This window comes from Protopterus annectens, chromosome 2.part2, assembly GCF_019279795.1.
Source record: "Protopterus annectens isolate FY-2018-M chromosome 2.part2, PAN1.0, whole genome shotgun sequence".
In the NCBI taxonomy this organism is placed as follows: domain Eukaryota; kingdom Metazoa; phylum Chordata; order Ceratodontiformes; family Protopteridae; genus Protopterus; species Protopterus annectens.
The window spans coordinates 655,789,572-655,817,554 of record NC_056730.1 but is presented as its reverse complement, the minus strand read 5'-3'; the positions used below and the strand labels follow the sequence as shown (position 1 = coordinate 655,817,554).

The window sequence follows — 27,983 nt, the reverse complement described above, 5'->3', positions numbered from 1 at the left end:
ATGGTGGCAGACTGTGTGTGGCTGAAATAAACTTACCCATGTATTGATTGCTTTGCATAAACAGTCTGAATTTACAGAACTAGTGTGAACTTGTTTAAATTCTTTTTTTTTAATATTTTACCCTCTGGCTGCTATTTATGTAAAACAAAGTTGAAAATGTCCCTGGTTTTTGCAGACTTCCCCTGACTTTGACTCATGTTTTGGTCTGCCCCTGATAAAAACTGTGTTACTTTGGCAAATCATCACTGTATAATGAGATACATTTAAGATTCATGGGTTATGGTAGAAATGTTCTGAAATGGTTATTTTTTTTATTAGTGTTTAGTAAATTTTGTTTCCTTCAGAAAATGCATGCTGCTATAAAACAGTTTATTTTAGCAACTTTCTAATAACTAAAGAGCAATATTTCAAATCTGTCCCAATTTGGAAGCCTTTGTCCCTCATTATTTATTTATTTATTTTGGCTTTGTGTTTGATTCTTACACCTAGAGGTTGAGAGGTATAATTCTTTATCATAATCAGATGAAATGCACACACCAAAGTGGCTAGGCTATAACTATTGGATGGGATGGAAATGGTTGTGGATGAAAGTAATTTACTCTCTTGATGTTTGCTCAGTTTAAGCAGTCTGACTTTCCAGGACTAGTATGCATTTGTGTGAAATAATTCAAAATACTTTCCTGTGGCCACTGTATACATATGCTTGCATGAAACAAACTTAAAATACATTTCTGTGTCCATGGTTATTTATTTATTTTTACCACAGACATATCAGGCAATCACAGTCAACAATGGTACTCAGAGTGGGGGTTGTCCGCAGATGAGAATGACTGACCCTGCTTGCCATTACCATTGTCATTACCAAGTTAAGCAGTCATTAGGCTGGCATTGCAGTACTCTTGTGCATTTGTGTAAAGCAAGTTGGAATATGTTATTGTGGCCATTTTAACACAAGAAGACATTTGATGTACATGCAGGCTATAATTGATAGATATAGATATTGGTGGATCATAATGATTGATTATTTTCTTATGGTAGAAATGAATAAATAAGTAATCTGTTTATTGTTGGATAGTACATTTTGTTTCACTTCTTACTGAAACAAATTTCAAAACTACTGAAATTTAAAACAACACAGACATGCTTTATTAAACAATAAACACAGTTTAAATCAATTTGGTAGGTAAGTGTACAATTTAGTTGGTAAGTATACATTTAAAACAAATCAGGAACTATTACACTGGAATCTAACTACACCTTAAACTGACCTTTGTGAACAGTCATACCTGACATGTAAACTGGAACTAAGCATGAATAATACCTACATGTTAATGTAAACTAAGCATGAATAATATGTTACTTAGCTATGTTACATCTGTTACTCACTATGAATGCGAACACCACTGTATTACATGTAATGATTAGTTGAGGTTTACTGTGGAGCTTGTCTCCCTGGGCCTCCGGTCAGCAAATGTAAAATACATAAAGTAGCGTAGGAGTAAGCGAGAGTAAGCACTTTTAAGCAGCAGTGAGAAGGTATAAACCTGTTTGTGTGGTGGTAAGCAATGCCTACACTGGTTAAGCACTGTAGAAGCTAACTCAGTGCAAGACGCTGTAACCTGAGGATAACATTGCTTACCCTCACGCAAACCAGCGCAAACCTGCTTGCAAGTGCTCAAATGTGCCTTAGTCACTCTGTAGCCAACAGCTCTCAACCTGCCCAGCAACAAAATAATCTGCACTCTAAAGTTGCAACCCCCCGACGCTGCAAACTATAGTCAAAGTGAGTTACCACTAAGCCATGGCAGATACACATACAGCTGTTGTTATCACAAACTTATCATCCAGCGCAGTCATTCAACAGTATAGAAAATGTATGTGATTATGTAGATTATAGGTTCATAGGTTCATACTAGGCTATCTGCCCTAGGGCATTTATAAGCCTAGCCAGAGTGTGTTTGGCTTTCGCCACCCATTTTAAATTAATTTTGCTATGCCCTTTTTCGAGGTTAGTATACTGTGCCTCTGTCCAACAGTGACACAGAAGTGATACCCAGGGTAAACCTACGATCTCCCATCCACTCATCAAGATTCCTCTTGAAGAGAGTCAATGAGGGACTCTGCCTAACCTGGACTGGGATTTTATTCCAGAGTGAAGGGAGCCTCTGGGTTATGAATATGTCCCTCCAGCATGTCCTATTTATTTCAGTGCTGAGGTTCAAGTCTCTCGAGTGCGTAGCTCGATGGGATTTGGATTTTCTGAGGTGCAGCATGTCCATTAATTCCAGGTTGGACATGGCTTTATACGTTAGGCACAGATCGCCTCTGAGCAGGCGGTATGCCACTGAGCAGAGCTGGAGTTTCTTTAACCTGGCAGCATATGGCATTTGTTTGAGCCCTTTGATCCTCTTGGTGAGGTACTTTTGGCGTCTTTCCAGTTGCTGCAGGTGTCTGGTAAGGTACATCCCAAAAGGGGCATTGTACTCAATTATGGGCCTGATGAGGGACGAGTAAAGAGGCACGATGACCTCCCCTCATCTAGATGTGAATCCCTTCATGATTAGGTGGGCTATATAAAATGTTCTTCTAACCACTTTGGCGACGTGGTTGTCAAATGAGAGATTGCTATCAGCCTGGGTCCGCAGGTCCCTAATTACTTCTTCTGTACTTAATGGATTACCACCTATGTGGTAATTTGTGGGCACTTTGTTTTTGCCAAAGGGGATGACTATACACTTTTTGGCGTTTAGCTTGAGGCCATGGCTCTGGCACCAGTTGTCTGTTTCTATGAAGCCTTTTTGGAGGATGCTTGTGTCAGCTGGAGAGTCGATTATGGCGCCCAGTTTGCAGTCATCTGCAAACTTGGTCAGCCACAGTCCTTCCGTGTTGGCCTGTACCTCTGAGAAATATATACCGAACAAAAGAGGTCCTAGGACTGAGCCTTGTGGGACGCCACTTGTAACTGGTTTGGAGTCTGACATGGCTCCAGCAATTCTAACCATGTGGGTTCTGTCCTTGAGCCAGTTTGCAACCCATCTAGTGACATAGGGGTTTATATTTAAGCTGGTGAGCTTATCTATAATGCCTGAGTGGGGTATTGTATCGAAGGCTTTTGCGAAGTCCAGGTAGGCTGTGTGGACCACCTTCCCCTCGTCAATGGCCTTGGTGACTGTTTCAAAGAAATCGACCAAGTTTAAGAGGCAGGATCTGCCCTTAACAAAGCCGAACTGGGTAGGATCCAGTGTCTGTATGTCCCCAATTTCTTTATTTATGAGGTCCATGATGATCCTTTCCATAGCTTTGCAGACCAAGCTAGTCAGGCTTATGGGGCGATAGTTTCCAGGATCCGTTGAAGCACCACCTTTGTGGAGAGGGACCACTGTTGCTGTATGCCACTCTTTGGGTACATATCCTATAATAAAGCTGAGATTGAACAGTAGTTTTATGTTTGGGTTTAGCTCTTCTTGGAGTTCATGTAGGACGCAGCCCGGGACACCGTCTGGTCCCATTGATGCTATGTTTTTTGCTTTGGAGAAGGCGGCTCTTACCTGAGCATCTGAGATGTCAGGGGGGCAGCACTCTGTTGGGATAGATATTTGCCCTTTTGGTGGGAGGGGAGAAGTTTGCTGAACCTGTCAGCTAGGATGTTGGCAATGTCTGTGGGTTCGGTGTATTTTTTGTCATTTTGGACTAATTCTGAGCATATCTGGGAATTCCCACCCAGGTTCCTAACATAACTAAAGAAAGCCTTGTGATTATCCTTAGTGTCCTGTGCAATTTTTCTCTTGAAGCTGGCCTTAGACGATTTTATGAGTGCCCGTAGTTTTTTGCTAATACTGATCAGAGATGCCTTCCCTTTTTGGGATTTTGCTCTATCATGTAGTAGCTTCCTCCTTCTATTGTATAGTTTGTTTATGGCTGGGGTCCACCAGACAGGACGTCTGCCATTGGAGGATTGGGTCTTGGTTTTATTTGGGATTGCAAGATCCATGCATTCCTGAAGGTGTTCATAGAATGCGTTTATAAAGGATTCTGCAGTCTGGGCCATATTTTCCAAAGGCCCAGGGACTTTGAAGGATTCCACCTCGGTTTTGAGGAGTGTGAAATTTGCTTTAGAGAAGTTTTTCACTGTGGTTTTCTGGGCAGGGGATGGGGTCAGGATGTGAATATCCATAGAGATTAGTTTATGGTCTGATCTTACCAGTGAGGTGGTCTGGAGCATAGAGTCCCCATGTTGGTGATGATCAGGTCCAGTATGTTTTCCCCTCTTGTGGGAGTGGTAACAAGTTGCTCCATAGCATTTGAGTTTATAAATTCTAGGAATCTTTGGGCTAGGGTGTTGGAGCTAGAGTAATGCTCCCAGTCTATGTTTGGGTAGTTGAAGTCACCCAATATAATGGTGTTTGGAGAGACCTTCATATTTTCCAGTGTTCTCAGGAAGGCCGAGTGGGGTTCCTGGGTTTGGGAGGGTGGTCTGTAGCAGGCTATAAACTGGAAGGCAGTTTTACCCACTGTTAGTTGCACATGGATAGTCTCTGATGCTTCGTGCTGTGCCACCAACCTGGAGGTGTAGGTATCTTTGAGAATATTGATACTCCCCTCCTTTTGTGGTTCGGTCCAAGTTTTGGGCCGCAAAGCATGGTATGAGGTATAACCTGGTAGTGCTGGGGTGCTCTCGGGAGCCTTGAACCAGGTTTCTGTTACTGCACAGATATCAATGTTCTCCATGCTAAGGAGAGTTTTGAGTGCATGCATCTTGAGGTTTAGACTTCTGGCGTTGAGTAGCATTACTCTTAGTTTCTTATCCCTTGTGATACCTATGGAGGTGGGTTTGTCTTTTGAGCCTTGCCTAAAAAAGGCACTATGGGGGTAGCAAGAGCCTTTGCCAATATCCGAAAGCCCAGGGGTGACAGGTGCAAGCCGTCCCTAGTGAAGCATCATGGCTTGTCGAGCATATCATCCCAGGCTGACAGGCATTGGATCCCCTTTGAATGACACCAATACTTAAGCCAATTGTTGAAATTGATCATCTTGTCTTCATATTGTGGCCTAATTCTTGATGAAGGTAAGATGCTACTCAAGGTCAGGGTCATACCGGCCTGGGCTACATGCTCAGAGAGCTCCTCTATGTCTCTTTTCATGTAGTCCAGGGAGGTACGTGTCAAGTCATTCACACCAGCATGGACAATGACTGAGTCATATTTGTACTTGCCTTGGAGTGACCTGAGTGCTTGTGTTATGTGGCTGATCCTAGTGCCCGACAGGCAGCTCACCGTGACTTTCTCCTTGTTCAGCCTGGTGAGCAGGACGTCAGTGTGCCTGATGATAGAGTCACTTATTAGAAGTGTATCAGGTGTGTTGTTTAGCCTTAAGGGCTGTGACTGTTCAGCACACTGGCTTTGTGAGCTATGTATTGCATGTGTCTTGTTTTGGGGTAGCGGTTGCTTGGGTGTCTGCTTTGGAGGTCTCTGCTGCTTAGGTAGATTTTTATTTAGAGCCTCCGAGTATGTTTTTGTGTGTTTATGTGTTTGGTTTGCTGTCGTGGTAGGTCTATGTGAGACTGGAATTGTAGTGAGTGTGGTTTCCTTCTCCTCCTGACTGGTTACGCCAGTACTGAGTTGAGAGAGCTTAGCCTCCAGTTTGGCTATATGGTTGCATCTCTCACATGTGTTGGAATTTGTTGGAAGGAGAGGGTTGTCTGTGTACATGAGGCCGTTGTAACATTGCCTCAAGATTCCCAGATTCACCAGCTGGACCGGAGAGGAGATTGACAACTGACCTTTGGACATGCTAGAATAGTATTGGGAATTCCTTTATAATTGAAAAAAAGGGCCAATGGGGAACAAGGTACTCAAGGGGAGTTTGTGAGGGTGTAGTGCTTTTAATTTTTTAGTGCTGACTTAGTGAGCAAGTGCCAGGTAACTTAAATGCAATGTGTTACAGGTAACTTAAATGCAAAAACGATAAACAGTAAATAGAAGTTATGTCCTTACCATAACGTTCCATGTGGAGTGTTCATCTCGCCTTTTGTTCTTCAAGCTCTGCATGAGACAATCTAATACCCACAATCCCCCTCTGCCTTTACCTCAGATCTAGTTTGCAAGCAAACCAGAAGTCAGAGAGAGCACACTCATGCTTACATCACATATGCACAGAACTAAGAGTATATATATATATATATACACATATACAGATATATATACATGTCAACTATATACACAACAACTGCAATGCAGAAGCAGAATACCCCAGCCAGGCACCAAAACTGAGCGTTCTTCCTAAGGGCGGAGGGTGGGAATGTAAGAAAAGGCGAGATGAACACTCCACATGGAGCGTTATGGTAAGGACATAACTTCTATATGTGATAGTGTTCAATCTCGCCGTTCTTCCTTGTTCCTGAGGAACTCACGGAAGGACGTTCTTGAGCACAGTGGAACCAAAGGTTGCTCTGTCCCTAGAAACCTTGTCTACCTTATAATGAGAAATGAATGTATGTGGCTTAGACCAAGTAGCAGCCGCACAAATAGCGTCTAGTGGTAGGCGAGCTGCATGAGCCAGGGATGTAGACACTGACCTTGTTGAATGTCCTTTGGGTTTGTGCAAAAGAGTTTGATTTGAAGAATCATAGACATAGATGATACAATCCGTTAACCACTTAGAAAGAGTTCTTTTGGTAACCCTTTCCTGTTATCAGCAAAGGCTACAAAAAGTTGATCAGTTTTCTGTGATCTTTTGTTCTATCCAAGTAAAACCTTAGCTGTCTGTGAACATCTAATTTGTGCAACAAATAAGAACTTTTATTCGAGTGATTCTTGAAGAAAGTGGGTAATTCAATGGACTGATTAATATTATTAATAGAACAAACTTTAGGAAGGAAGGATGAATTAGTAAACTCTGTCAGAGTGAAAGATCAAATAAGGGTGCTTAATGGAAGAGCTTGAAGTTCAGATACTACTTAGCGGATGTAATGGCTACCAAAGAGAGTCTTCCATGACAAAAATTTCAATGGGCAAGAGGAAGCTGGTTCAAAGGGGCAACATTAACTTAGATAACAATAAGTTTAGACTCCAAGGTGGCGGGAGATCTAATTGGTGGTCTAATATGAAAAGCCCTTTTAAAAGGCTTTACAAAGTCTGTGGGCCATAACAGGAGCCCACATTCTTCCACATGGAAATTAGAAATGGCAGCCAATTGAACTCTTAATGTGGCAGGAGAAGCACCCTGATGGAACAAGTCTGTTAAAACTCTAATATTTTATTCAAAGGAGCTATAACAGGATCCACCTGCTGTGTATTCGCCCAGAATACAAATCGCTTCCATTTACTAGTATATGTTTTAGTAGTGGAAGCTTTAATGAAAAACCACTAATATATTCTGAACTGCAGGCAAAGAAGATCAGACCTGGCTAAGTTGGGGTGGGCAGCCAAGCTGCTAGATGGAGGGACAAAAGCGGGGGGTGGAGCCCCTGGCCAGGTGAGTCAATAGATCTGGCTCTGGGTCCAGGATCTAGGGTCCCCGAATGCAGTGTGTCATCAGGAAGGGAACCAAATTTGACGAGGCCAGAATGGGGCAATGAGGATTATTGTCCTGTGTAGGTTTCTGGCTTTCTGGAGAAACTTTGATATCAGGGGAAGGGAGGAAATGAATCAGTCGTCCCTGGGGACTTCCTGGAGGGTAATAGGGCAAAAGTAGCTCCTGCATTTGGCGTTCATTGGAGGCAAACAGATATCTTTACGCAACTGACTGTTTTAGGGACCACTTTCGTGTAACAGAATTGCTCTGCTCAGCCTGTCGGCTATGGCGTTGGATGACCCGGGATGTCGTTGCTCTGAAGCGACCCGTGGACTCCGCCCATGCCAGATTCTCATGGCCTCTCTGCATAGCTGATAGGACTTGGTTTCCCGCTTGTTTATGTACCAGACTACCGACATGTTGTCCGTCTGAACTGCAATAGTTCCCAGAGGAAGAAGGGAGCAAAGTGTTGGAAACACTGCCCTCAACTCTAGAACATTGATGTGCAGATTGTACTCTAAATTGGTCCATTCGCCTTGGACTGTCTGTCCCTGAAAGATGCCCCCCCACCCTATCAGGGAAGTGTCCGTGGTCACCGTAACTGTAAGCGTGGGTAGCACAAATGGTCTCCCCTTGGAAAGGTTGCACGTTTGGAGCCACCAGTTTAGGTGTGTTTTGCATGTGTTCGTTATGAGAATCTCGTGTGTTAGAGGTAATTGTTGGTACGACCATTGTGCAAACAGTAGCCATTGTAGGACTCTCATGTGCAGTCTTCCCAAGGGTATTGCAATAAGAGAAGCTGACATGAGTCCCAAAACCTTCAGTATCAGTTTTGCTGGGGATTTCCTGGACAAGAGAAGAAGAGAGGCGTATGTGAGTCTGAAGTGAAAGTATCCTTTCTGGAGGAAGTCTTAGAATTAACTGATGTGTATTTAATTCCGCTCCTATGAATAAGATACTTTGTGATGGCTGTAGTAAGGATTTTCCGAAGTTTACAGAAATTCCTAGGTGAATACACAGTTGAAGAGTATAGTCTCTGGCCTGTACTAGTTGGCTGGGTGGTGGCAGAGGAGCCAGTCGTCCAGATACGGAAACACCTGGAATCCTTGGCATCTCAAGTGAGACGCTACCACTGCCATGCATTTGGTGAAGACCCTGGGGGCTGAGGTCAGACCAAAGGGCAGGGCTCGAAATTGAAAGTGACTGGCACCCGGCGCAAATGATCTCTGGATGCCCTGGCCATTTTGATGTGGTAGTATGCATCCTTCAGATCTATTGAGCACATCCAGTCGTCCTTCTATAAGAATGGAAGGATCGATTGAAGCGTGACCATTCGGAACTTTTCTTTCTTGACGAAGGTATTGAGGTCGCTTAGGTCCAGAATGGGCCTCCAGTCCCCTGTTTTCTTTGGAACTAAAAAGAACCTTGAGTAAGTCCCGAATCCTTTCTGGTCCACTGGGACTGGTTGGATGACTCTTTTTTTCTAGCAGCTTTGAAATTTCTATAGCTGCTGGCTCGGAGATACATAGATGGGGAGTACATCTGGGAATCTTTTCTTTGGAATGGGATGGGATAGAAAAGGTATATTGTAACCTCTGGTAACCACACTTTTTACCCACTTGTCTGTAGTTATGTTTTGCCAGGCCTGAGGGTATAAAGCTAAGCGACCCCCAACTGCCTCCAGAGCAGGACAGTCGGGCCTCCTCTCAGGAGTGCTGGAAAGGTTTACCAGGGAGTGTATCCCTGTCACCTTGATTCTGCGGACCCCCTCTGCCACCAGGGCAGTGTCTTCCACCTCTGCCCCCTCCTCTGCCTCTAGAAGGGGCATCACCCTGTGTGCCTGGGAAAGATCCTTGGGGTTTTCGAAACCACATTTTTCCACCACGTTGCCCTTTGGGGTACGGTCTGGTTGGAGTGGAAAAACGGACTCCGACAGCAGACAGAGTCTTTCCCTCCTGCTCACACCGGGTAAGGGTCTCCTTTACTTTGGGGCCAAAGAGAGTGGCACCGTCAAATGGGGCGTTAGTAAAGGAAGACTTGAAGGCTTCCAATGAACATAAGTGCATCCAGGATTGTCTGCGAAGAGCAATCGCTGAAGCTGCTGCCCTACTTGAACCTTCGCTGCGTAAAGAGATCAGCCTCATGGACGAGTTCACAATGGATGTAAGGGTATTAAGTTGCGCTGTCACTTTCTCTGAGACAGCAGCATCCGTAGTACCCTGGAGGTATCTCCCAACTCTTTGACTAGATCCCTCTGTAGTGTAAAGTGGGTCAAATAGTTCAGGGATCGCATGGAAAAGCGCTGAACTAAAAATTACCTGTCCATAGTCCTAGAATCTTTATTAGGGGATGGACAGATGAGGAAGATTCACATCTCCTTTTTCATGGCACTGGAACTCCTTTTGTTAAGTAAGTCTTGTCCTGGGGTGCAGTGATATACTGGGTTTCCTTGGGACTGGTTCCACTGTGTCAGGAGCCTCCGCCCTTGAGCAATAAGTTCCATTAATTCATCGAAAGGGCGGAGTGACCCAGGAGGAAGAAGCGAATGCCTTCAGCAAGACTGACTCATCCTCAGAGGGGAGGGACTGCCAGTCACCTCTCTGTTTCAGGATCTCCAATATGTCAGAAAAGAGACATCTTCTGAAGGTGACTTAGGGACCCTTCTGACTCATCTAAGTCAGTATCGGATGTCAAGGATTCTTGTGGAGAATCCAAGTGTCTCCTCTTACACAATCTTTTCCTAGGGACTTCTCTCTTCGGGGAGCATCCGAAGAAGCCTCCGAGGAAGAGGCACCCTCCAGGGGTGGCTGAGACACCGGTGCTCGGCGCTTGGATGTGGCCGTGGGTGCAGAGGAGGATAACGGCCCTTTATGGGAGGAGAGGTTGCTTCTACTGATTTGGTTGTCTGGGTAGACAACACCTTCCTCATCAGATCGAAGCCCGAGTGAAGAATCTCCCGGTTCGAAGAAATGGGAAGAATCCCGAAACAGGCACCGAAGGCATCGAGCTGAATCGATCCGCCGAGGCCCCAAGGAAGCGGTTCGACTCTCGCCCGGAACCAAGGACAGATCGTCGGCTCGAGACTCCAGTCAAGGTGAGAGGAACAGACTGAGAAGGGCGGTTCTGGACCCGAGGGCTCCACAATCAGAAGATCAACCTCTTCCGGCTCCAAAGACTGACAGGTCTCGGAGGTGGAATGGATGGAGACAATGGGAGGCCTTCAAGTTTCGACACCAACTGGGTGGAAACTGAAATAAGTTTGGATAGGGCGAATGCTCCAATAACTTCTGCACCACACGATCCACATCGACATCTGAGAGCTTAGAAGAAGGAACCGACCTCAATAAAGTCGAGGAGGGAGTTCCATCACCGGTTCCAAGACTCGAGGCTCAGGAACCGACACCAGTTGAACACTCGGCCCGAAGTCTGTGGAACCGGTGATCTAACGAGCTTGGAGCCGATGACTTGGGCTCCGGCGTCTTGATTCCTTCGGGATTTGGATGCCTGGTCTGAAGCATCCAGAGCCTCCTGAAAGGCAGGTTTTAATAACCCTCTGTCCATGAGTTTCCTGCGCCTATCTGTCATGACCCTCCACTAAAGAGTGACAAATTGAACAGTCCTCTTGTAAGTGGAGAGGGCCAAGCACAGGAACTATGGTTGTCAGTAACTGACATTTTTTGGCCACACTGGCAACGTTTAAAGCCTGATTTAATTTTCTCAGACATTTTCAGGAAGAGAAAAGTCAAGTCAGTATAAGAGTCAAGTCCAATAGAAAAAGTCAAATCCGATGTATATGTCAGTCCGGTTGTCAAATTTAAGCAGGGTGGTAGACCCGAAAAACTCTAACCAGTTAAATAAACTTAACGGTACTGAGAAATTCTGCCTACACACACACACACGAAGTATACCAAAAGGTACTTTTAGAACAAATTTTGTCTAAAATATAACAAAATAAAGTTATATCTTATCTCAAGATGCTCGAGCTAGCTCCCAGCGATGCGAGCAGCGGCAAACTAGATCTGAGGTAAAGGCAGAGGGATTGTGGGTATTAGATTGTCTCGAGCTTCTTCTCGATGCAGAGCTTGCAAGCGGCCGACATGGAGCCGAGGATCGGCTCCGAACCCATGTGTAAGAACAAACGGCGAGATTGAACACTATCACATCTTTCTTTCAAGTGAAACAAGGAAATAAGTACAGTAAGCAATGCAGATATCACTAGGGATCCACAGAAGTACTGAAAAGCCACATTTTAGGTGAAATTAGCGTTTCAGGGAAAAAGCAAACAAACAACAAGCATACAAACAAAGCTAGATTCAGCAGGCCTGGATCTAGTCTATGCTACAGTAAACAAGGTGTACCAATTTCAGTAAGAAACAGTTCAAATATGCAGGCACTATAAGCCTTTAACCAGAAATTCCCAGCTCAGAAGGGCAGAGTCCAGCCTCTCCTCCCACAAGAGTGCAGACCATGAACCTTCTTAATGTAAAATAACTGGCCTGAAGCCCAAGTGCTTAAACCAGAACTAATACACTTTTAGAATAACAGACACTGAGTCCTCAATCAGCAGTTCCCAACTTAGAAGGATGTAAGCTACCTGTCCTGCCACCACAGTGCAGGCCACAAACCTTCTTAATGTAAAACAACTGGTCTGAAGCCCAAGTGCTTAAACTAAAAGGCTTAGAATGAGTTACACCAAGCAGTAATAAATACAATTGAGTACTTTTAAGATAACGCAAAAGCAAAATAAAGTAGGAAGAAACACAAATACAGTAAAAGCAGATAAAAATTTTTTTTTTTTTTTTTATAAGAGCAACCATGTGTACATTGCTCAAATACAGTATTTCGAGCAGTCTATGTGTATCATAAAAACAGTGCCTGTCCAGTCATATTGTGAGAACAGTAATCTGGCATGATACGTAAGAGAATAATATAAAACGGTGCACGTCGAGGGGACGTGTGGCCGTGCTTTATGCAAAGAATGTCAAACCTGGGACATCGGTTCCGCATAACTGGGAGATGAGGCAGGCCAGGTGTGTGAGCAAACCATAGCTTCTCAAACCCCTGGCAGGATGCTACCAGTGGGAGAAACAGTGTAGACCAGCTCCATCTAATCTTGACACAAAAACAGGTCCATCCCTGGCAGGATGAACCAAAAATTGTGAGTCACATCGATGTTTACACCTTTATCAGAAGATGATCAAGGCAAGGCTTGTACGTACATGGACTAAACGGATGAAGAGCATGAAGAAGCTTGGGTCGGGACAGTATACTGGATGAGTACCGAGACGTGCAGAGAGGGCAATGTGTGGAGGTGTGGTATGGCGGGGCTAGCAGCTGGAGAATGGATGGTTGCTGTGTACGTGGAGCTCGGGGGGCAGGGGAAGGAACCATGGGTATGACATTATGGAAGAAATATACAAATGAAAAAGCACAGCAATAGTATAGTGGGCAGAGCATCCACCTAATGAGCAGGCATTCCCGGTTCGAGTCCCACTGTAGCACAGTCTATTTTAAATGGCAAAGCATGTTATAACCAATAGTTTTTTTGCAAAACCCACTAAATAACATATATATATATATATATATATATATATATATATGTAAACTGGAGTACTGCAAGAAATGCATATGTGAAGTATCAGTGTTAGACTGAATAAGGCACCAGTAAGCAGGTTTATGCACAAATAAGCAATAGTAAGCATATGTAAGCAATAGTAAGAGGGCTTCAGCCCGTTTGCATGGCGGTAAGCAATGACTACACTGGTTAAGCAAATCTAAAGCTAACACCCTGTAAGCAGATGTAACGGCAGGTTAGCAGTGCTTACCTCCATGCAAACCCACTAACAGTTGACTAAATGTGCCTTGACCACTCTGTATCCAACGGTCCTTGTTCTTCCCAGCAACAAAATAAACAGCCTCTGCTAGGCTCGAACACAGAAGCCCACACACCATAGGCAAAGTGATTTACCACTAAACCATGTCAGATATACATAACCCTGATGTATTCAAAACATATCAACCAGCCCAGTCATTCAACAGTACAGAGAATGTATTCCAACATGTAAATGTATTTGTGTGAGTAAATAACTAAACAGATACAACATATCAATAGATGTAGATATCTATATATATATATATATATATATATATATATATATATATATATATATATCCACAGAAATATATATATATATATATATATATATATATATATATATATATATATGTATATATATGGCCACACATCTGTAGATAGCAATGGTAGATTGACAAATACAAACATGTCCACATGCACCGTTAATGGGGTTGAGATGCCCCAAACAATATACATCATGGACGAATAGGCATACCCCTCCAACACAGCCAAACACGTCCACTCTGCAATACACTAAAGTGTTACAGATCACATAAGCAGGACCTGTCATGACATGTGCACATGTAAACAGTACTATAACCCACCTGTATGATGTCAAGCCAGTATTGGTAACATATCATGCAGTACGGTGTGGCTCCCATAGGAAATGTACAATATGGAAGCTATCAACATCCCCAGGATACATATACACAGACACATGTATGCAGATATATATATATACAGATATAGATATATATATATATATATATATATATATATATATATATATATACAGATATAGATATATCTATAGCTAGATATACATGTGACTACACAGACACACGCAGAGATATGTACAGCAGGATACATATGTAGAAGGTGCACACAATATGGCCATGCCGACAGTTAACACCTTAACAACTGGACACTGTATGGGCCACCCATACAAATGACAATCGTTGCCTGCAGCATATGCCCACAGACAGGTCATAGGATAAAACACCACACACAGGTTTGCAGAAATGGATAACCTTTATTTGTGTACTATTACAGTTTTATATGCCATGTATTATAGCTTTTCAGACACTGACATCCATATAAACAGAGTTATGCAATTGTGAAACAGTTATACTAATACAGTAGTCTGGAAAGGTTCACAACTGTTGCTGTCCAGGACAAGCCCTTCATATTGTACAATAGTAAAGACAGACTGGGCCACAGGATACCAAACTATCAGCAGTAAGTAATGCAGGTGTATAGTTCAGCAGCCTCTATCTACACGCTGTACAAATTCACTAGGTGGTAAAGACTTTGGTTGACCAAATGGGATGTAACTGTTATATAACAAGGCATAACTGACACCATCACAAGCACACTGACAAACAGAACAGTCTGTATGGCAGGAGGCAGTAGGCCTGCATTAACCCAAGTTATGTAAGTAATGTAAATATAGTTGAAGTGTATGGTACTGTACATCCAGATACCGTAAGGCAGCATACCCCTGATACCCCCACATTTTTTAACAGCCTAGGTCATTTATGGTGCATCCCCCCCAGACTCAATAATACAGGGCCATATACCACTGTTACATACACTGGCCTCTGGAGTGCATAAGGGCACACATGTATTGTGTAGGTAAAGCCTACACATATATGGCCTCAGCCCCACCGTATGTGTGGGGGATACAACAGCAGTGGACTGATAGCAGCAATGACAGTGTGATATACTCACAGCCCACTACAGAACAACCCCTGACAGCATGCCATATGTGCAAAACCTGGTATGTAGGTGGAGGACAGAAGCTGGAACACAGGCCCATATGTGGAAAGCTGTTGCTATACACTAAGCAAGTCGCTGGTGTCACAGGATAGTCTGCAACATACCCTTAGTCAGGGAACTGAGGGTAGAAACATAAATGGATGTAGCCATGTACTGATAGCACTCAACACACACTGCCAGTGAAATATCAGACACAGCATCTGTGAGGAGGACAGAAAAAACATGATAGGCACACCTCTTCCCACCAAGAGGATAGGCCCACAGGTGAGAGCTATGCAGACAGACTGCATTCCAATGTAAACTAGTATGTACACACACACACCATGTAACACCAGTACTATACAAAGCATAACACAACTCTACTCAACCTCTGTCTGTAGTTCTAGAACCTCCTACAAATATGTATCTGGCCTGAGTTTTCCAGTTCTCCTGTAAGAGGTATTGCTACTTGCTGTCTGTAACACTGATGCCCACACACAGGAAGGATGTCCATCACACAGGAAAGGTAAAGGGACCACGCCCATATGATGTAGGGAATTATAGTAGGTAGTTACCATGACAGTGGTAATTGGAGGCACTACACAGCAAGCTGCATGCAATTAGCAAGTGGAGGACACTGATTGGGGCAGAGGCCATCACCTGCTCAGGTGCATCACATACTAAAGTCAGGCTGCAATCTATTCAAATCTATTCAAAGCAGCTCAATCCATTTACTGGAGAGAGAGAGAGAGAGAGAGAGAGAGAGAGAAAGGAAAAGGAAAAGTAAAAGAAAGAAAGGACAAAGCTCTTCAAACAAAAGGCTGACGTCACAGGCATTCAGCCAGCTGTCATTCAACAAGACATCATTCCCACAACAGGTACATGAGGTATATATACATGTAATAGAATGTAGCACCTGGTCCATCATAATGGGATAGATAGTGTGGAATGAGCTATATGTGGCATCAGGTGTTGTTGTGATGATATGCAATTGAACAACTGCTATGGACAATAGTGTATGTCCCTGTGTGTAGTGGGCCATAGCCATTAACTGTGCAGGTCAGCACTGACAGACAAGATGTAAGCCATCATAGTGAGTGTAATGTAATGGGAAGTATGTATATTACGTGGCCACTAGCTGGTGGTGGAAGCAATGCCACTATGATGGACATGTGGGAGCCACGGCCCACCACTGGCAGGATACTCGGGTGAACCTGTAATGTAGCATGCCGGAATGCCATAGATGTGTAATAGGGTTACCTGCAATCGGATCCTACATATACCCTCCTAATGTCAGGCCGTGTCTGTATGTGGCACCTGTCTGTGCTGTAGCAAGGGAGAACAGTGCAGCTGTGCAGGAAGTTGTTGAGAGATTGTGGAGCTGATGTCTGACTGTACCCCACATATCGGTATGCATATGTGTACATATGTCACATATATAATATTTAAAGATATATGTGTATATCAGCATGTATGTCCAGAAATATACATATACCCATGTGTAGACATATATATGTACACATATATATGAAGTCACATATATCGACACACATATAAATACCAATATGCAAATGTCTACATCAGTACAAACACACACACAGATATGTATGGTAAGACATGTCCCCTATATCACTACCACAGTGATGTGTGCTATGTGCGAGGCAGCAGCACACATAGCAATACAAACAGATATCAACAGCTGGCAGTGTGTGCACCATGGATGGGTTTGTTACATGTTAGTCCCGCCCTAGCACCACAATGCCTCCGCCTGTGAAGTATGCTATGGGAATATGGGGAAGTATGGCAGATACACATGTGGAGGTAGTCAGGACTGGTAGATATAGAGGACAGTCTCCAGGGGTGGCATGTGACACATGTGGTGGGTAAACACCGTGGACAGTGTGTGTGGTCTGTGATGTGGATGCACCATGGTCCCCAATATGGGCACAATGGGAACAAGGCTCCTACCAACTCCCACTCACAACAGCTGTCCACGGCCTGAAGGTGCCAGGTCTGGTGGCTGAGCAGGAGGAGTGTGTTGGCTGTGTGAATGTGTTCTGGGTGCTTCAGTTGGATGTAGTACATCCCTCATGTGTCTGTGGAGCCTGGTATGGAACAGACCCTAGACCTGAGCTCAGAGGACAGGGACATGTTGTTGTGTGCCCGGGGGGGGTGGGCCAGCATCCCCCTGGGTGGTTCCACCTGATGGTATGGCTGTAACAGCATACAAGGAGGCCCCAGGTTGGCACACACATGCGATATGGCCAGGTATCCTGGTCAGATGGGTGTGGAAAGGTGGATCAGCTGGCCAATGGAACATATACATGTTATTGTGCCACTGTCATAGTACATATGTTGGTAGTAATAGTGTACACAATCCCGGTACATGTCCAACAGCATGCACAGAACCCCCCTATAACACAGACTGTCAGATGTGCAGCAATCTCAGAGCAGCCACATCACTGGCATATATGTAACCATAGTGGCCTTGACAATGGCATGCAAGTGAATAGTCTGTAACAGGCTGACAATGTTAGTGTCCACACAGGGGACATGGTTACAATCCCATAGCAGATGGTGTGGTACACTACACAATCTGTCCAAACGGTAGTTAAGCTGTAGCCATACCTAATGAGTTGTGTGTATACTTTGTTGAAGATGATATGGTGGGGGGGGCATGACAGAGATGCGGCTGGAAGCACATAGACATGGCCAATATTGACATGTTGTTGTGATAACCTCATACATGTACTTTTGTAACAGGGTTTGTTGCAACATGTGTCCTATGAGGAATATGACATCAGTAACTGTCAGGGCTTTCACCATCTACAGACTGCAATCCTCACACTACCTACTGCAGTTCACAGATACGTGCTCAGTGGGTAACACATGATACCAAGGGCACAACACACTGCCCAGTCTGCAGATGAACTTGCAGATGCGGAATCCTCATAAACATAGTACTGACATGGCAGGTATTACAACATGTCGGACAGCCATATCAACACACTCTGTTAAACCAACATTACTCCACATGCAGTATAGCAGCACTTACAGTCTGTAGTCAGATCAGGCACATCCCTCTCCTGTGTGTTGCTCTGTTTCCACAGTGTAAGTTGTTAGAGGTAAATCTCCACTCCATCCGAGATGAATTTCGTCAAACGACAGATCTTGTTCCTGCACATAGTGGATGTAAAGGGCCAACACCAAAATGATGCTCCTAGATATTGGAGTGTGTTACCATGAAATTAGTTATGGGAATCTTACCACAACAGTTCCACATGCACTCAGCTAGAAAATGACTGCAATTGGTGCAGAGGCCATCAGTTGATCATGACCATCACTTACAAAACACAAGCTGCTGCCTAGCAAAGCAGGTGTACATCCCACAACCACCAGAGAGGGTGTGGGTGGGACAGACAGAGACAAAGTATGTCAGGGAAGGTGTGGGTGAGTAAAACCTAAGCATGTTTGTGTCACACACCTACCAGTGCGGGGTTTCAAACACCTGACTGACTGTGCATACAGTTATTGCATGTGCCACATAGCTTACATGTTGGTGAGCTGTCCAGACGTACATGTGCTGGTGAGTGACATATGCAACACTGTTGCGATACAGTCGGTGTAGCACAAGAGCCTGTCCACATGAACAGTTGTCAGCGTCAACACAGCCACACTCTGTAAGGGACTCATACACATTACCACACTTGGCAGGGTGATTACACTTCCTAACCAGTTACCTTGCCACAATACAGTAATGCATAGGTATCAATCGGCCTACAGGGGTTATCCTGGAGTTCTATGGTCAATGGGTATGTGACGGTGTCTGACATTAGACAGCATGCTTCAGTATGCCAATGGGGGTGGTACTGGCTGTGAATGTGGTCGGAAGCATCATACACTACACACACAGACACAGGGTACTAGTACCTGCATGCATGTGTGCAGTGCTTCATGGGTGTGTAGTGGTTGATGGTGCCAGATGGCTATACAAGGCTAGGTGAGGGGTATACCTTAGCATCAGGCCACATGAGAATGGTCTGCAGTATGGCTAAGGGGTGTAGTGTCCAGAATGGACCACACAGGTGGGTATAGTATTCACCATCCAGTCTCCTAGGTTGCTATTGTGCATTGCCAGTGCTGTGCAATGCTTGGAATGTATGTGTTCTATATGCCATGACATGGACGGTGTTCAGGATGTGCACACATCCCACATTCATGTACAGTGGCATGTGGAAGTGTACCTGGTTTGTCTGGCCCATGTTGTGTACACAGAATGTTATCATCAGATGTGACAGTCCTGCCCCCATGTGGTAGGGCCAGGTAATGGACAGCAGATTGACCCCGCACCTACATTGATAGTATGCTACAGGTATTCCCTGGTGTCAGTGGCATCTGTCCATGCAGGACATGTGTGTAAGGCATGGTATGTCCTTTGTGGATCACATTTGATGGAACCACAGTTGTTGCAGGCATCCAGTGGGAAACATAATGAAGGCGCACTGTCTGCAATTATGTGCCTATTGTACTGATGGACAGGGTGCCATGGCCTCTGTAGGCCACTGCATTCACACCATAGTTACTATCAGTCGCCAATATGTAGTGTACTACACGCAGCATGGCTGTTGCTTCGCCATGTGTGTGTGCATGATACATGGGTTGAGAGCATGCTCTGGGTAATCCTGGGGTTGCACACTGTGATTGCCTAGCCTTGATGTCACATGTATGGGTATGGATATGCACCCCAGCCTCTCGGCTATTTCACAGCTGTTTTCCCTGTACAGTGGACATTGTGATATGTACTAGGGCCACCATATAAGAAAATTGCAAAACCCACAACACATTGGGCCCAGGTGGCACACACACACACCCTCCTCCACACAGGATACGAGGTACAAACACACACACCTGTCATGTCCGGGAGTAGAACCTCTACCTAACTAGCTTATTATACTGCAGCACTACGCAGTTATAGTATGCACCATGGTGATTACTGCAGTACTCCTTCCCCAAAGGTGTATATGACATTGGCTGACATCAACAGGAATGCCAAAGTAGGCCATTTAACATGTACTGAGTGTGTCTACCCTAAACTGCATTGCTCCTGACACAGACAGTGGAACACACACAAAACATCCTGAACTGCCATGGGTGGGTATAGAACCCGACCAGAGTTCTGAATCACACTATAGCAGTGGACAGTTATGGCACACGCTCTGGAGATTACTGGGCTGCACCCTTCCCAGAGGTGGATTTCATGGTGGATGACATCAGCAGCCTTACCAAGGTAGAGCATTTAAATTGTAGGGGGTGTACCTACCCTACAAAACATTGCTTTCTACACAGACAGACACACATACAGTTGCCAAGGCTGGGGTTAAAACTCCTACTTAACAAGTTTATCACACTACAGCAGTACACAGTTACGGCACACGCCACAGGGATTATTGGCCTATCACTTCCCCAACGGTGTATTTCACAGTTGATGACATTGGCACACTTGTCAAAGTGGACCATTGGAGGTTGTAGTGTTTGTGCATGAACTTAAAAGCATTGCTCCCTACACTGACAAAGGAATACACATATACATCCACACTTGCCATGTCTGGGAATAGAACACCTATCTACGCAGTGTATTATATTACAGCAGGATGCAGTTACAGGACACGCTATGGAAATTACTGGGCTACAGCTTCCCAGAGGTGTATTACTAGGTGGATGACATCAGCTGCCCTGCAAAGATTGAGCATTTGTATTGTGGGGAGTGTGGCTAGCCTAAAAAGCATTGCTCTCTACATAGTCAGACAGACACGCACACACACACACACACACACACACACACACACACACACACACAGTTGCCATGTCTGGCATTAGAACACCTACCTAATTACTTTATTACGTAACAGCAGTACGCAGTTACAGGACATGCTATAGCGATTACTGGGCTACAATTTTCACAGAGGTGTATTTCTAGGTGGATGACATCAGCAGCCTTCCCTAAGTTGTGCATCAAAATTGTTGGGAGTGTGACTACCCTAAAAAGCATTGCTTTCCACACAGTCAAGCAGACATGCACACAAACACACACAACTAGCTTATCACACTACAGCAGTACGCAGTTACGGGACACGCCACGGAATTACTAGGCCGCAACTCTCCCAAAGATGTATTTCACATTGGATGACCTCAGCAGGCTTATCATAGTAGGGCTATGGGGAGGGCAGTGTGTGTGCATGGGCCCTTTCCCATTCCTCTAGAGGTTGACATGCCACATGCGGGCACACACAGGGTCATATTTCACAGGTAAGTGTATGCAGTTGCTAGATGACTACTGCCTTGTACAGTCATGTTGCACAGCTGGCACGTGCACCACATAGTCTGTACTGCTGACAGATACTGGTGGCTAGTATCTGCAGTGAGTGACATCTGCAACTCATGTGTTTGGGGCCGTTTGGCTGTGTGCTGGGTGGGACAGGCCTGGGTGGCTCCTTGTCACAGTCACCCTCTTCCACACATCTATCTCCATCTACCTTTGGCTTATTATAGTGTGTTGTCCTCAAATATATTTCTGTATTCCTATCCACTGTGTGTGCAAGGCATGAGTGGTGCATATTGACGAGTGTATGCACTAAAACAACTGCGACTGCCAGATATGTCTGGTCCACTGGTGTTTGCAGACATGGCCATCATGTGTTAAAGTGTGTGAACATGCCCAGTGTGACCTTTCAACATGTTGTTGACTAACATTGCCTTCATTTCTCCAAGTGTCTGAGCATGCCCAGTATGGCCATCTGTATTGCATGTGTGGGTCAAGTCAAGGTAGTTTGTACTGCAGTGCTGCCGTTTGTGTTGTACACTGACAGGTAGCATGCTGTCTCAGCAGGGTATCCATTGATCATTTGGCATTGACTGTTACTACATTTCTGCATAGCAGGGGGGGCGCACCTGACTATTTCCACATTTCTACACAGGATCGGGGGGAGGCACACCTGACTGTTACTATATGTCTAGTAGGATGGGGGGGGCACACCTGACACTTGTACACATTTGCTAGGACTGTACTGGTATGTCAGGTACTCCACTTCAGTCTGTGGTTTTACCTATCGCGCTAGCTAGAGGCATACAAGTGTACTACAGATCTAAGCTTATAATTGCCTACATATTCGTGTCTGACTTCCTAGCCTTCACAACTGACATCCCACTGCCTGGCCTGCTGTAGTTAGTCTGTGTAGGCCTGGGGGGGTTGCCCATAGGCCTCATTCAGAGGCCATAGCACAGCATTTATTTGTGTTTGTCTATACCTGTCCTGCTGGCTGTGACTGTTATTGGGTATGTGACCCCCCCCGACTGGCATGTGTGAGTCACTTACCTTGTGGATGTCTCAGTATTGAGGGTGGTGCTGCAGGGCTGCCTATGTCAGATGCACATAGTACACTCCCTACACATGGTTAGGCACAGGTAGTGTAATGTTTGGCATCCCTTTTAGTGTATGTGAGAGTCAGAGAGAGGTGTTATTCCCTGGGTCCCTCCCATGTCAGTGTATGTGCTATGCATTGTCTCTTTGCCAAGGCCAGGGCATACTGTTTATGCCTCCTTCTGCCTACTGGGGCAGGCTTAGGTTATTCCTCTGAGTCACTCTGTGCCCGTACAGTCCTTGGCAATGGTGGGGGGCTGTGTGGCCCTGCCCTGTGCTGTTCCTGCTGCAGCTGTTTCCACAGGATCATATTGTGTACCATGGCACATACAAGGACAATTTGAGTACATGTAGCTGGTAAGTATTGCAAGGCTCCACCGGATGTGTCCAGGCACTGGAACCGTGACTTGAGCATCCCAAAACACACCCTCTATTATGATTCTTGTTTGTGCATGTGCCTCATTATGGAGTTTTTGTTTGGGTGTGTGTGCATTTTTGATGGGTGTCATCAGCCACGGCTCCAGTGCGTATCCAGCATCCCCCACTAGGTGACCATGTGGGATGTCCCCACTGGCAAATCTCTGGTACAGCTGTGTTAGATGCCAGATGTGGGAATCGTGATAGCTTCCAGGGCAGCCAGCACACACATTCATTATTATGCCCTGAGCATCACACATGACCTGGCAGTTGATGGATGGGAAGCCCTTGTGGTTGATGTAGACCCTACCTCGCTCACCGGGTGGTGCTTTGATGCATATGTGCATGCAGTCTATAGTACCCACTACCTCAAGATATTCTGCTATTTGGTAGAACAGTTGATATTGCTGGCCAACGCCTCACGGATGTTGTGGAAATATACGTGCTCACCGACATGTGCTGACATGCCATTCAGGAACTGGTGGAGTACCCTGGATGCTGATGCCTTTGAGATCCCCAACATATCCCCAGTTGGCCTTTGGAAGGTACCTGTAGCTAGTATTCATAGGCCTACACATACCTTTGTATCCACTGGGATGGGTTCCCCTCTGTTAGTTCTGTGTGTGAGGCGTGGCCGGCACAGCTCAACAATTTGCTGTAGGAGGTCCCTGTCCACCCTATAGCACTCCACTATCTCCAGCTCATGTAGCCCTTGGTAGGTTACCCTGGGTCTGTACAGTCTTCTCCGTCTCCTCACTTTGGGTTGCTCGGTGGCATTTACATCTTTACCACCCTTAGCCTCTTCCACAAGTAGTTGTATGGTAGCTATTGCAGCCCCAAACATTTTGCAGTTGTGAGTGTTAAAAGTTCCCTGCTTGTTTACACCGGTGGTGTAGAGTGTGGGAAAAACCAGAGGGGTAGGTGTTTGCATGGTTTATAGTAGTGTTCTGGGCTGGGCTGGTCTGCTGCCTCTGTAATTGGCTGGTTCTGATACATTTCATCTGCTAGCTAAGCTAGTACTTATTGATTACCTTCCTACTGCTGTTTTCCCTTCCCATTGCCTTCCTGTTTCAGCCCGTGTGTGCACCACGTAGAGTGGTCAAATGTGCACACTGCTGCTATTTCCTGGTTTAACCTCTTTTTTCTTCCTGTATGACCCGGTGTGCAGCGCGCACACCCACTTAGCCTTAGTAAAGACTGCTAGGCAGGTTTAGACACACCCCCTAGCTTAGCTGTGCTTAACTAGGAGCAACCCGGAGCCTCAGGGCTCCAATCCGCTTACAGTATGCCTGACACCCCCCATGATGTCATCTACCTCCTAGGCTTGCACCCAGCTATTCATACTCTTACACTGTTGTGACCTGCCTCACATCCTGAGGAAAACTGGGATTCACTATCCTTGCCCTCATTTCCATAGGACTGCCTGCTAATGCATAGTTACATGTCTCACACTGAGCCTCCCCCCTTAGCAACCATTACTCACAGGCCATGTTGTCTTCTGCCTGCCATTGACTTGCATGGCAGAATACTGATTTTAGTTAGAATGCTTAATTTACGTTTGTTTTGTTATTTTCTCCCCGATCCCGTTTGCGGGCCGCTGCCCTAAGCTTAAACAGCTGGGATCGGCTAATAGGAATTAAAAGTTGATTTTTAAAATTTTTGTACTGTTTGCAATGCCAATGGCCTTATACTTGGCCATTGGCATGCTTACTACATGATATGCAGCCTTTATTTGGGGCTGTCATAGCTCTGTTTTGGATTCTGCAGTCATGTACTCGGTTACTAACCAAGCACATTTCTGCTGATTGCCCTAGTCCTGCACGGACGGTCGCAAGCTTCCTGGATCTCAAATTTACCTCATTTGGATGGATTTCTCCTGCAAATGGGGTGATTTGCATACAAGGGCTTCGTCCATGTAAGATTAGTGCAGGAGCGCTTGTGCACACCCCTGCAGGCTGTTCCTGGATCGCACGGCGGACATATTGCCTGCTTGGGCTCCTGCACCAATCTTGCATGCCGTGCAAGCTTTTGAGAATCCAGGGGAATATCTGATTTGACAGTTCTATTTGCAGTATACACAGGATTCATTCATCTACTTATTATTCATTTCTTAATTACCAGCTTAATCCAGTTCAGGGTCATGGGAAGTCATATGAAAAAATGTATTAACTTTTATATCTTACACAGTATACAACAGGAACACATTCTTTTGTAAGAGCTTTGCTGTAATTGAGATAAGATATTTTTTATACTAGTGCCTAAAGAGAAAGCCTCAATACATAAAATATTATATAAAAGACACGTGGATTGAAAGCACATTTCTGTGCATTTCATTTTTGTAAACTGTAGCATGATTTGTTGCTCACATGCTCATAACATTTTTCAGAAAGTCAAGTAAACTACACATCACAGTATCATACTGTAATATAAAAAGTAGGCATCTATAGTCAGAGATGCCTATACTTTATCACTCTTAACAATGCATGCTATGTAAGATGTTGTTCCTAGCACATTTTATTTAAAAAAATGTGTTAACTTATTGCAGAAAGAAGATGACAGAAAAGCCATGCACTGAAAGGGGAACTTAACGTTCCATCAAGTTGGGGGAACCCTAGGGTTGATTATAATAAGGTGAGATGCAGGGGGTCTCATCCTGCATGGTGGGCATGGAAGGCTTTGCCCACTCACAATGAAAAGTAGTGTTTCCCCCCTTCTTCAGTGAATGTCATTTTGGTCAGTTTTATCATTTTCATTCATGATAAAGGCATTCCGTTAAATTGACTTTGAAAGGTTCACCATATCCTCCACTGTACACATATTTATTGTACTTAATTTACTTTTATCAAAATGACACTAAATACCAGAGTCTCTAAAGCTGATATTATTCCTTGCACAAAATTAAATACTTCAGTATCCTCAAATGGCATAAAGGTAACAGTCTTACTTCTTATTCAGCTTTGTCTCCATTACTGTTATGTTACTTCAGTACTAGAGCCATGTATTTATAGTCTTTTTTGCTGTCCCCATAAGTACATATTCATACTAAAAGCATGTGTTTATATTTTAAATCATTTTCTCCCTTGTTTACGATAGTAAGAGTCTAATGGTTTGAAAGCCCATAAAATGTTACACATGATCACTGAAGTATATTCTTACACTGTGGGAAAAACTGTGCCTCTAACATATCTCAGTTACAGTCTATTAACACAGGCAACATATTTCAACCTTTGACACATGCATTTTATAAATAGAGCATTTACTGATGCTGTTTCTTAAAAATATCTGCACTGTTCAGTACAGTTTAAAATATGTTGCAGAATTTGGTGTACACATATTTATAAATAAAGAGAGCAATGCTAGTTAGAAGAAATGCCAAATTATGTAAGAAATGGCAGTTAATATACTATACTATACTATGCTTTGAATACATAAACAGTATGAAAGTCACTCAAATATGCCTGCACAATGTAAAATAAAGTGCTGCTTCTTCGAATGAGAGACCTGAGTAGAGTTTCCAAACATGTTACATCAAATGCAGGTTCAAGTTGAAGTTCAAGCGCTAAAACAATTAGATGTGTTAAAAAAACAACTCACCCTCCAGTCCCATGCTGAAAACTAGTAAGGCAAGGAGGTGCAAAAAGGGTTGCAACAAACTCATCCTGTGCTGTCTAGCTCTGTCATACCATTAGCCATACTTACAATCAAGCCATAAGTGGCATTGCTCACCTGTTTTCTGAAACAGCGGACAGGGTGGGGGAAGCTCTTGTGTAGGCTGTCCCTTTCCTATCAGTTTACAGTTTCTGACTTCACACCATAACTTGTGCCTTAAGAGATAAAAAAAAGTTTCATAACAGCTGTAGCACCATCTATAATCTCTGTATGCTGTTATTAGTCCACATACTTTAGCCCTCACACAACACAACGAGTCTGCCTACAAAATCCAAACAAACTAATCAAAGCTGAACAGCAGTGAATGCACGTTTACAAACTGTGGTGTCACTACTGATTTATTATAGGGTCTTTCAGATATCATATAAGAACTGCAAATTAACTGTCTGTCCATAACTATTGTACAGTGCAATTGAGGGTCATTAGATAAAATACACACATATAAGCATATGTAGTTGACTGAATAACTCTATATGTGTATCCAACCAGTGAATAAGAATACGAACCTGATTAAAGTACAACTAAAATGGCAGGTCTAAATTTTGTAAATGGTGATTTAATTTCCATCAAATAATATTTTATGAATCATTTTCTGATTGCAGGTGTGAATGATTATGCATTGCTTATGTCTATTCCCACATACACAACCAATGCAAAACACAGTGTAAATAAACAGCTATACTCAACAGTGTATCGATTTTTGTATAAATCATTTAAATAAATGTGACAGGTTAATACTAGGTTAACTGCCCTTGCAAACCATTACATACCTAGCCAATTATCCCTTGTGAGACTCAAGTGCTGTACTTTGTGTTTGGAAGGCAGGAACATTCACCATTAGGCCACCTTCCCTATGGCAATAAGCATTTAGGAAAATGTATAAATTCTCTGAAGAGTGATTTAACTTTCTATAATGAGGTTTCTTTTCAGAATGCAGCATACTTTTGAAATAGCAGTATTTAATTTTCTTTTCTGTTATTTTGATATGACTTGTTTATTAACCAAATGAGTATACAGTCTGAAGTGTATTAGTATGTTTTGAAAAATCCATTTTGTATCTTTGAAACATCACATTTTAACAACTTGCTCACTTTGTCCCTGATATGCTGTACAGAAGGTGGGACAGCCAGGAGAAGAAGGATCAAAATCAGACTACTGTTGAACTGTCTGGTGGTGAAATGCAGGGAAACACAAGCCAGTATATCTACAAAGTAAAATGGCAAGGATGAAAGGCATTACATGACTGACATAATGTCCTGTCTCTGTTTTTCTAGAGGAGAGGCTTTATACTGGAAAGTGGGGCACTACAAAAACAAAAACAGCAAAAAAAATGAGAGGGCTCTAAGTAGTTCTGTG

General features: G+C 44.1%; 1 protein-coding gene across 1 annotated transcript in view; it reads right to left on the bottom strand.

The window, feature by feature from the left end:
* ADAM33 (ADAM metallopeptidase domain 33) overlaps positions 1-26,643 on the bottom strand; it is an 897,076-nt gene extending 870,433 nt beyond the window's left edge. Inside the window, exon 1 of the mRNA XM_044064075.1 lies at positions 26,553-26,643. Within this exon, the coding sequence (XP_043920010.1) occupies positions 26,553-26,616 (64 nt within the window). The 5' untranslated portion in view covers positions 26,617-26,643. The remainder of the gene's footprint in view (positions 1-26,552) is intronic.
* Positions 26,644-27,983: the final 1,340 nt, after the last annotated feature.